Below are 11,098 nucleotides of genomic sequence, written 5' to 3' on the forward strand. Positions count from 1 at the left end.
TCGTTTTTTCCAAATAATTTATACGGAGCAGCTTACTACTGCCAGGGTCAGAAAGAAAGCTCAGCAGCCTCTATGTGTCCACAAGGCCTCTGTCGTGCAGAACACCGTGCACCTGAGACCTTACCGCAGGCAGGGAGGCGGGTGGGGGCCTCACCCGCCTCCCTGCCACATCTGCACTTCCCTGGCGACTAGTGACGCTGAACAGCTTCTCACGTGCTTGGCTGCTTGTGTACCTTCTTTAGAGAAATGTTAACTGAAACCCTTTGCCCACTTTTACACCGGATCTTCTCTCTGCCTCCGTACTGCTGAAGCATCAGGACAGAGCACCAGATTCTGTCAGCCGCGAGCTGCGTCTGTTAAGATGACTCTTGTCCTTCACGCTGTTAACATGCTGATTAGTTTTCAATGTTAAACCATCCTTGCCTTTGGGGGACAGATCTCCCTGATGGTGTTTAAGCCTTTTGGATGTTGCTGGACTCACTTTGCAAATATTTTGCTGAGAATTTTTGCATCTATATTCACTAGAGATATTGGTCTGTGGTTTTCTTGTCTTGTGATAATATTGTCCAGCTTTGATATGGGTATTACTGGCTTCATGGATAAGCTGGGAAGTGTTCCATCCTTCTTTACTTTCTGGAAGAACTGAGGAAGGAACAGCACATTTCTTTAAGCATTAAGTAGAGCTCACTGGAGAGGCTGTCTGGGCCTGAGGTTTCCTTTCTGGAAAGATTTTAAACTAGTAATTTCCTTTCTTGTTATACATCTAATCAGACTTTTTCTTTTTAAGCCAGTGCAATAATTTGCATCTTTCTAGAAATTCATCCATTTCATCTGTTTTCTAATTTATTGGCATAATTGTTCACAGTATCATCTCATAACGCTTTTAATTTCTGTATGGTCAGCAGCAATATCCCCTTTTTCATTTTTTTGGTGGGGGGAGCAGTTAGGTTTACTTACTTATTTAATGGAGGCCCCGGGGGTGGAACCCAGGACCTCATACACGCTATGCAGGTACTCTACCACTGAGCTACACCCTCCTCCTCCACTTTTTTCATTCTTGATTTTGACCATTCGTGTCTTTTTTCTTGGTAAGTCTAGCTAAAGGCATGTTAATTTTGTTAATCTTTTCAAAGAACCAATTTTTTGTTGCACTGATTTTCTCCATTGTTTTTACCTTTTCTATCTCATTGACTTTTGCTCTAAGCCTTGTTATTCCCTTCCTGTTGCTGGCTTTGGGTTAGTCTGCTCGTTTCTCTCTAACGTAAGCTCAGAGCTGGGTCAATGATTTAAGATCATTCTCTTCTCTCATACAGACGTTTCCGGCTGCATATACCAATAAGCACTGCTTTGGTGGCATCCCGTAAACTCTGGTGTATTTCCATTTTCATTTGTCTTGAGGTATTTTCTAACTTCCCTTGTGACTTTTTCACTGCCACTGATTATTTAAAAGAGTGCTGCTTACTTTCCAAATATTGTGGATTTCCCAGGTTTTCTTCTGTTGTTGACTCTGATTCAATTCCTTTGTTGTTGGAGGACATGCTTGGTACGGTTTCGACACATTCACACCTATTCCTACTTGTTTTGTGGCCCAAATCGTGCGATCTCCCCGAGGCTGCTCCGTGCTGGAGAACGTGTGCTGTGCTGGGACTGGGTGGAACGCCCCACTGGTGGCAGGTGAGTCAGCTGGTCTGGTGCCGCTCACTCACATCCAGGTCCTGGCTGATCTGACCAGGTGACCGACCCACTAGTGACAGGGACTGAAGGCTCTAACACTGCGGAGATGTCTGTTTCTCCTTTGATTCTGTCAGATTTTGCTTCCTAAGTTTTGGTGCTCTGACATTAGGTGTATATGTCAGGAAATAGGTTTTTCACATAGTCAAATCGTTCAATCTTTTATAACTTCTGACGTGACCCACATGTCACACCGCTGGTTTCAATGTGGCCTTTTGAACTGTGCCCGACAGTTCCTGTGTTTTCCTGACCAGAGGAGAAACATCTAGGCTTCCTGCCCCCTGTTCAGCCAGGGAGGAGAGACCACCTGCTGCCCAGAGCAGGCGAGGAGCCACATCCCAGGCCCCCAGCGCTTCTCAAGCCTGGGTTCCGTGCCTCCTTCACCCGCACTGAAAGGAAGGGAGCGGGAGAGCAAACGGGACCTGCTTCTTCCCAGGCCGCCGGCTCAGCCCTCGGAGTCGCCTCCTCCCGACTCTTCCAGCTTTCTGGAGTTATTCCTCTGCGAAAACCCCCTTTCTGACGCTTGGTGGGACTTCAGGAGGTATTAAAAGCAGTTGCACACATTCTACCCACCATACGTATCCAAAAGTCTCTTTTTTAGTTTCTAAAAATATTTTATCACACTATAAATCTTATACAAAGAGGACATGATCAAATTTGTGCATAAAGAGGACTTCAATTTTAACAAATGCCCTTTTTAAATAATAACGTAAGTGCTTGGGTGATTTTTGGCTTTGATATGTACATAAGTCATGTTAGACTGGATTACAAAATACAAATCATGTAATATTAATTTAATTTCATGTGACATAAAATTTGAATTTGTAACTTAAAGTTTTATTTAACTTAATGCTAAATTACCACTATATACTACCTTTCCAGCAGCTCCTGGAGGCTTACAATGTTCTGAACATGAAGATGCCACACAGCTTCAAGCAACAAAGAATTCTGAAAAGAAAAGACAGTGCGATGAGCCCCTCAGCCACACGTCTTCCTGCCAGACACTCAGCCTGTGCTCCTACCCCTGCGCTCCATGAAAGCCCAGCCCAGACACTGGCGTTACCACCTGTGTCTCCTCCCGCCCCTCCCACCCCTGCTCCCAGGTTCAGGCGCAGACCTGCATGCTGCTCAGCCTGCAGCTTAACCGGCTCCCAGGACTCCTCCAAGGGGCCGGCACAAGAGTCCAAACGCAAACTGGACATGCCAGTCTCTTCTCTCCCTCAGAGTCCGCAGGCCGAGTTCAGACTTGGACACAGTACCGGCCTTCAAGCAGTCTGGCCTCTGTCTAGTTCTGTCCTCCAAGCGAGGCCCTCACAGCTGCAGCACCGCCACGCTCTGCCCCAGACATCATGCCCTGACTGCCCCAACCCCACCGCCCCTTCTTCACCCAGGAGCTCACCCTCGCCCTACACACCCTGAGCAACCTCAGGCCCTTCTCAGAAGCCTCTCTTAACCACCCAGGCAGACTCGGCCGCCCACCCTTCTCTGCGACCTGCGGACAGCCCGTCAACACGATTCATGATGTGGCCATGAAGCTGGACAGCGGGCAGCAGGCATACGGCCGGACCAGCGCCTGCCAGCCAAGTGAACTCACTGTGCTGGGTCAGAGAGCAGGGCAATGGGTACACCGTCACCTGGGCTTTTTCTTTCCTTTTCCTACTTATTAACTGATCTCATTTAATAACCAAGTGTTCACTTTCAACTGTTCAAAAATCTATAAGCCTGAATGAATTTAAAATGTTTCAAGAAAGAACAGATAAGAACGTTTTAAGTCACACTTTTACTGTTGACTCTACTGCCCTGGGAACCTGTCCGTCACAGCGTACCTGAGAAGGCAGGGCTTCACCTTTCTGTGCACTAGTCTGTTCTAACCAACACTACCCATGACGGGTGAGAACTGCCCAACAGGGTACTTGAGGGTCCTTCTTCCCCATTCACAGACGCATTTGCTGAAAGCTTTTTTCCCCTACTTTCTGTAATTAATGAGATGCTTAGTGGAATTCCTAACAAAACCTGCAGATTCTGTTGGCTCCACCAAATCAACAGAACACTGCTAGCAAACCCTCAAGTCAGGGCTGTGATCTCAGCCTTACCTGTATTTTCCATAATTCTCGGCAGAAGGAGACACGGGAGAACATGCTGTGTGCTAGTAAGTTCTGTGCGATCTCTAACAAGGAAGACAGTTTCTTCTGAAAAGAGAGATTCAAACTTTTTAAAGACATGATATTAAAGAAATGTCCTATTTTCCCAGATAGCTCAACAGGAGCGAGCACAGCTCCGCCGCTCAGGCTGTGGCTTACTCTCTGCTCCGGAGTCAGCAGCACCTCAGGGGAGAGCCCAGCATCCGCCTCACAGATCCGCACGAGGCCAGAGGCCACCACCTGGCCGGACAGGACTGCCACTGGAACGCCCAGCCGCGAGGCCTGGTCCCGCAGAGCACAGCCTTAACGACAGAACAAAACACAGACACACTACAAAACCCACAACAGAAGAGGATTGGTTAAATGCCTTCTCTTAAGTTGTAGCACACAGAAAACTGCCTTCTGAAGGGGAGAAGCAGTCTGGGGCGACATGAGGGACAAAAGGCAGACAATTTCAGGAGCTCACGACAACGGGGCAGCATCTAAAGCCCACGGCTGCATGTACACATTTGTGTCTGTGAGACACAAATGAGGGAGCTTGGTGGATATATTCTAAGAACTTTATCAACTTTTTCCAAAGGAGCACAATAAACTGAGAACTTTTGACAAATTCTTGCTTTCATAGTTACTACTCAGGTCAGAGACAGAGGTGCCCCCACAACTGTGCACTGATGGTTCAGGGGACACTGGTCTGGCTCCCCAAAGCTGGCCACACACTGGGTGGAAGGTGGGTGCTGGGTCCACAGGCAGCCACCTGCCTCCTGAGGACCAGCCTCGGTCTGCACTCGGTAGAAACGCTGGGCAGCCTGGACAGACATAATGCCTATAAGCAAGTTATCTTCTAATTTATTTGGCTTCCAAAAATAATTTTTCAAAAAAGTTAACTGAAGCACTTGCCTACTGTCTTTGAGGCTCTGAAGACACCACCACTATGTAAGTGGAAACACGCGTGGCAGCCGTAAAAGTTCGGGATCACAGTGTTATCACCCACCACTGTGGTCAAGATACAACTCATGTAGAAAATAGAAAATGCTCATTTCTAGCCATTTATTTCCAATCTGTCTCCACAGGAAAGTTTATTTCTGTTTTTATTTACAAGGCTTTTATCTTTTTTACATAAATATGAATACACACGGTAGCCACTATCTTCAGCAGGACAAATAGCTGAAAACTTCATGAACTGAGGGTCTGTGTTTGTGGTCAGATGTGTGTCTGCACAGCCTGTGAAACCCAAGCACACTTAGGGCCGAGAGAACTGGGACCCTCTGGGGCCACAGGGATCAGCTGCCAAGGCAAGCCTGCAGTCTAAGGTCATTGTAACAGATATTTAACACAGACTAATGAATTGGTTAATAGTCACCCCTCAGTGTCCACAGGGGGTCGGTTCCAGGGCCCCCAGAACCGAGATCTGCAGGAGCTGAAGCCCCTCACACAGGACGGCGCAGTGCGTGCAGAGCCTACACACAGGCCTCCTGTGCACGTCAAGCCACCTCTAGACCACTCATAACGCCTAAGACAAGATGAACGCCACGTAAACAGCTGCTGGCACATGGCACATTCAAGTTTTGCTTTTTGGAACTTTGTAATTTCCCCCCCAAGTATTTTCAATCCGTGGTTGGTCGAATCCACAGGTGTGGGGCCCAGGGATGCGGAGGGCAACGGTCTCTCTTTCTGAAATGACAGTCACTGCACAATCAAGGGAGAGTGACCAGAAAGGAACTGTGTCCACCATCCCACAGCCTCCCTCCCACACACACAAGCAGACCCGGCCCACTGCACTTTGTGGATACCCCATGTTTACAAACTGAAGGTTTTTGGTAACCCTGCATCCAGCAAATCTTTCGGTGCCATATTTCCAACAGCATTTGCTCACTTCATATCTCTGGGTCACATTTTGGTAATTCCCACAATTACCAAACTTCAAAATTTTCCATTATCATTATGTTTGCTATGGTGACCTGTGATGAGCAGTCTTTGATGACACTGTTGTAGCTGTTTGGGGCACCACACTGTGCCCAGATAAGACAATGAGCCTAACTGGTGAGTGCCACGTGTGTCCCGACTACTCTCCGGACTGGCCGTTCCCTGTCTCTCTCCTCCTCCTCAGGCCTCCCTGTTCCCTGAGACACAACAATATTGAAATTAGGCCAATTAATAACCCCAAAGTGGCCTCTGAGTGTTCAAGTGAAAGGAAGAGCAGCACGTGTCTCACTGTGAATCAAAAGCTGGAAATGAAGCAGCTTAGTGAGGAAGGCTTGTGGCTCGAAAGCTGGGCCTCTCACACCAGTCAGCCAAGGTACGACTGTAAAGGCAAAGTTCTCGGAGGAAATTAAAGTGCTGCTCCAGCGAACACACAAATGATAAGAAAGCCAAACAGCCTTACTGCTGAGATGGAGAAAGCTGGAAAAGTGCTCTGGATGGAAGATCAGACCAGCCACAACATTCCCTCCAGCCAAAGCCTCATCCAGAACAAGGCCCCAACTCTCTCCAGTTCTGTGGAGGCTGAGAGAGGGGAGGAAGCTGCGGAAGAAAGGTGTGAAACCAGCAGAGGTTGGCTCATGAGGGTTCAGGAAGAAGCCGTCTCCATGACATCAAAGTGCAGGTGAAGCAGCAAGTGCTGGTGTAAAAGCTGCTGCGAGTTCTCCAGACGATCCAGCTGAGATAATTAACGAGAGTGGCTACAGTGAGCAGCAGATTTTCAACGTAAATGAAACAGCCTTCTTTTGGAAGAAGATGCCATCTAGGACCTCCATGGTGAGAGAGGAGAAGACAGTGCCTGGCTTCAAAGGTCAGGCTAACCTTCGTGTTCAGGGCTAATGCAGCTGGTGACGTGAAGTGGAAGCCAATGCTCAGTTTACCACCCAAAAATCCTACAGCTCTTAAGAATGGTGCTGAATCTACTCTGCCTGTGTTCTACACATGGAACCACATAGCCCGGATGACAGGACATCTGTTTACAGCACAGTTTACTGAATATTTTAAGCTCATTGTTGAGACCTCCCTCCTGCTCGCTGACAGTGCACCTGGGCCCCAGGAGCTCTGATGGAGATGGACAGGCCTGCTGACACAGTGTCCATTCTGCAGCCCATGGCTCAAGGAGTCATTTCCACTTTCAAGTCTTAGTATTTAAGAAACACATTTCGTAAGGCTACAGTTGCCAGAGACTGTGATTCCTCTGACGCATCTGAGCAAAGTCAGCTGAAAACCCTCTGGAAAGGATTCACCGTTCCAGATGCCATTAAGAACATTCGTGATTCATGGGAAAAATGTATCAAAATCAAAATATCAGCATTAACAGGAATTTGAAAGAAGCTGACTCCAATCCTCATGGAAGACTTTGAGAGGTCGAAGACTTCAGTGGAGGAGGTAACAGGTAATGTGGTAGAAACAGCAAGAAAACCAGAAATAGAAGTGGAGCCTGAAGACGTGACTGAATTGCTGCACTCTCAGGATAAAACTTTAATGGATGAGTTACTTCTTACAAATGAGCAAAGAAAGCAATTTCTTGAGATAAAACCTACTCCCTGTGAAGACTGTCAAAATGACAATAAAGGATTCAGAATGACATAAACTTAGTTGATAGAGGAGCAGCAGGATTTGAGAAAACTGACTCCAACTTTGACAGAAGTTCTACTGTGGGTAAAATGCTGTCACACAGCCTTACGCCTTACAGAGGAATTGTCTGTCGGAGGAAGGGTCAACTGATGCCACACACTTAACTGTTGTCTTAAGAAATGCCCAGAGCCCCCCAACCTTCAGCAACCACCACTCTGATCAGTCAGCTGCCATCAACACAGAGGCCAGACCCTCCACCAGCAAAAAGAGCACAACTCTCTGAAGGCTTAGATGATGGTCAGCTCTTTTTAGCAATGAAGTATTTTTAGCAATAAAACATCTTTAAGTTAAGGTACGTGCATTGTTTTTTTTGACACAACGCTGTTGCACTTAGGAAACTAAGCACTGTGTAAATATAACTTTTACACGCACCAGGAAACCAGGATTCGTGGGACTCGCTTCATTGCAGTATTCTCACAGCAGGGTCTGGCCCCAGGCCAGTGGTGTCTCCCAGGTTGGCCTGTATTCCTGGCCGCCTGCTGCTCTTCCCCACCCAGCAGATCTGTCTTCACCACTTCCAGGAAGGAGGGGCATGCTACTGTTCTGTTTGTCCAAGGGATGCTTCGGTTCGTACCATTTTTGAGCCTCTTTCTGAGTCACTGTTTTTAAATAACAACATCATAACAAGCCCCAGCCAAGTCACAAAAATATTGACTTATAATTTGTGACCACACATATAAGCAAAAAACCATTATCTGAAGGAATTTAAACAGCTGCTTATTATAAGCAAATCAAGGCCCCTTTATGTAAAGCTCTGCCCTAAGTCAGTCTACCGAGAAGAGGAAGCTCTAACTCACCCACAAGTGAGCTGGATGGATCAGCGCAGCCCTCAGGGCCACTGCAACTGACCCACTGGCTGAGACACAGTGTTTTACGTGGCGGGCCGTCCACCTGGGAACCAAACACAAAGAACTCTGTTTTAAAATTCAAGCTGTGTCATGGAAATAACCAGGTGTGCAGTGCCTGCCTCCTGAGCTATTCCCGAATATTCTGAGGGAGATAAAATGTTTTAACAGGTGAAACCTACTGAAACCTTTGAGATTTACCAGATTCATCTTTGGACTTTTTATTTCCAAAAAGGTAAATGCTCCCAATATTTTTTCTCTCCTAGATGGTATTTAATGGGTGCTTCTCCCAAATACTCATGAGGTTTTCCAGGAGTCTCCACAAAGATTATGCCTTGGCTGGGTTCAAAAACCCCAAACCTACATCTGCTCGCAAAGGCCAAACCCATTTCCTCTCACCTCAAGCAAAAGGTCACTCAGGTCCAGATGGCTCCACAGGAGGCGCACAGCAGACTCCTTCACCTTCTGCTGCCCTTCAGGACCCAGCTTCTGCCTCTTGACCCTTCCCGCTAAGGGTGAAAGTCAGTTTCAAAAAATTACCACACTCTTCAAAAATCCAGGCAGAGACGTCGGGACACCCCGAACCCCGAGGTGATGGACCCCAACGTTACGTCTGTGAACTTCCTGCCAAAACCACACAAGCTTAACCTAATCAAGAGAAGACATCAGACAGTCCAAATGAGGGACACAGGGTAAGAGACCAGTCCTCCTGCAGATGCCGAGCTCAGGAAGCCTGGGAACTGTCACCAGGGAGGGAGCGCCGCCTGGGATACTGGGCAGAAAAAAGCCGCTAAGCAGGAGCTGGTGAAATCCCAGTGAAGCGTAGCTTAGTTAGCAGGATCGCACCAACCAGTTTCCTGGGGCTATTCTTTCAAAGAGGCTACGTGATTCCGGGGCTAAGCTGGACCGAACAGTTACTGTCACCCAGGCTGCTGGACCACGCGGGGGTGACTCTTAACTCCTCACTTCACAGAAACGTCCCTCTAGACGCCACTCTGGCCAGTGGACAGAGGGCTGCCGGGAGGGCCCGGCTTGGGGTGATGGGGGGACGACGTCGGGCCGGGGGTCGCGGGGGGACGAGGTCGGGCCCGGGGGTCGAGGGCAGGTGCGGGCTGAGGGCAGCCGCCGCCGGAAGACCACGGCCTCCCAGGGTCGGGCCTGTGGAGGCTCAGACGGGAAGGGGTCTCGGAGCCGGCGCCGCCCACTCCCGCGGCCCCGGCACCCACCTACCCAGCAGCTCAGCCCACGTCCTCCGGCGGCTCCCCGGCCCGGGGTCCGCGGCGGCAGCTCGCGTCTGGGAGGCCGACATGGCGCGAACAACGCACCCGGGACGGCTCCCGGCGCCCGGCCCGCGCTGCCTTCCCATTGGCCGCGGCCAGGCGCGCGCGCCTATTGGCTGGCATCTGCCCGCCACACCCCCGCTGCGGCGGAGACGGAGGCGGCCATCTTGGTGGCGGCGGGGCGCGCTGGGCCAGGTACCTCCTGTGATGTTGGAGGTTGGCGACGCTGACTCACAACGGCGTCTCTTTTGCCTTCTTCCTGGGGGGATGACCCAGCGCTAGTCACGAGGAAACGACCTGACAAGCCCCAAGCAGGGAGACGCTGCGCCCGCCGCGGAGCTCCGCGCGGGGCGCTGCTGGCGGAAGCGTCTGCCCGGGGGCTTCAGCCCGGCGCGGGGCCGAGGCCGCCAGCGGGCAGCGCCGCGCTCCCTGCGCGCCCATGCGCCTCACACCCCGGAGGGGCTCGCGTGGACCGCCGGCCCTCTCCCTCGGGGCTGGGGCCGAAAGGCTCGCCGCTGGTTTGCGGAACTGCGGGCACCCGACCTGTGGCTGCGCGTGTTCCGCTGTGTGAATTTGATCTTGTGTTGAACATTTATATAGTTTATTTTCTGTGTGTTGTGCTGTTTTGACATCTTAAAAAGCCTCTCTGGCTGGAGAGAGACCGCCCCTCCCAGGACAAGCCGATTCTGGGAGACAGCAAAGGGCCCACAGCGTGCAGACTAACCCACGGAAAAAAGAACTTTTCGCATATTGAGATGTAGGGAAGTCCCCGGCTTACACATGAGTTAAATTTTATGCCGACTGAAATAGACTGTCTGTGGCCCAAGCACAAATTGTACATCTGCTTTAATTGAGAAAAAGGGCATATTGACCCCAAGTAAAGGATGCCCGTGTTGAGAATAAAGATTAAATGCCTTCCTTCCTGGGACGCCAGTGCTGTTCCTGCTTCCCAGGTGCCCAGGCCACACTGGCGCGCCCTGCACCTGCTGGTCTGTTTTCTTGAAACTTTGAAGGAATGTATGCCTGACTTGTTCATGTTTCTTTGTTCTGACCAGGTATAAAACTGTGCTGGAAGCCTCGCTTCTCCCAGGCAGCCCCTCTGAGTCATCTGGGAGTGGTCTGGGCTAGTCCTCAGCTTGCCTCATGTAAACCTCTTTTCTATTCTTGTTACTGTTTGTTGATTATTTTTGTCCACACCATCCAGAGCTAGACACTCTTCCATCTGGCCCCAGACCCACGAAGCAAGATTCCTCCACCTTAGTCATCCCGGGGCCAGGTGCCAGAAATCTAGGAGCCACCTTCAGTGGCCCAAAGCCCACAGGAGTCAAACTAGCCAATCTGAGCTGTTACACTGCTTGCCTCTTATGTGGAAACTCCAATAAAGGCTGTCACCTAAATCCACCATCCCCTCCCCCTCGACTTCTGGACACCTTGGTGCTCCCCACGTGGCCCTGGGACTTGTGAGTATAATGAACTTTTCCAAGCC

The 11,098-nt window shown here is 49.8% G+C and overlaps 1 protein-coding gene across 5 annotated transcripts in view; it reads right to left on the reverse strand.

The window, feature by feature from the left end:
- Window positions 1–9,716, reverse strand: part of FANCA (FA complementation group A) — a 36,540-nt gene extending 26,824 nt beyond the window's left edge. For 2 of the 5 annotated variants that reach the window (XM_032464641.1, XM_032464639.1), the window contains exons 1-6: window positions 9,563–9,714; window positions 8,732–8,841; window positions 8,285–8,378; window positions 4,032–4,174; window positions 3,825–3,920; window positions 2,606–2,679 (exon numbers count right to left, since the gene is read on the reverse strand). In XM_032464641.1, coding sequence (XP_032320532.1) covers window positions 2,606–2,679; window positions 3,825–3,920; window positions 4,032–4,174; window positions 8,285–8,378; window positions 8,732–8,841; window positions 9,563–9,698 — 653 coding nt within the window. In that variant the 5' untranslated portion in view covers window positions 9,699–9,714. Of the gene's footprint in view, window positions 1–2,605; window positions 2,680–3,824; window positions 3,921–4,031; window positions 4,175–7,859; window positions 8,087–8,284; window positions 8,379–8,731; window positions 8,842–9,558 lie in introns of all 5 variants that reach the window. The other 3 variants (XM_032464643.1, XM_032464644.1, XM_032464642.1) reach the window with 3 other exon arrangements.
- Between the last annotated feature and the right edge of the window lie 1,382 nt (window positions 9,717–11,098).

The sequence above is a fragment of the Camelus ferus genome, chromosome 21 (genome assembly GCF_009834535.1).
Source record: "Camelus ferus isolate YT-003-E chromosome 21, BCGSAC_Cfer_1.0, whole genome shotgun sequence".
Taxonomy (NCBI): domain Eukaryota; kingdom Metazoa; phylum Chordata; class Mammalia; order Artiodactyla; family Camelidae; genus Camelus; species Camelus ferus.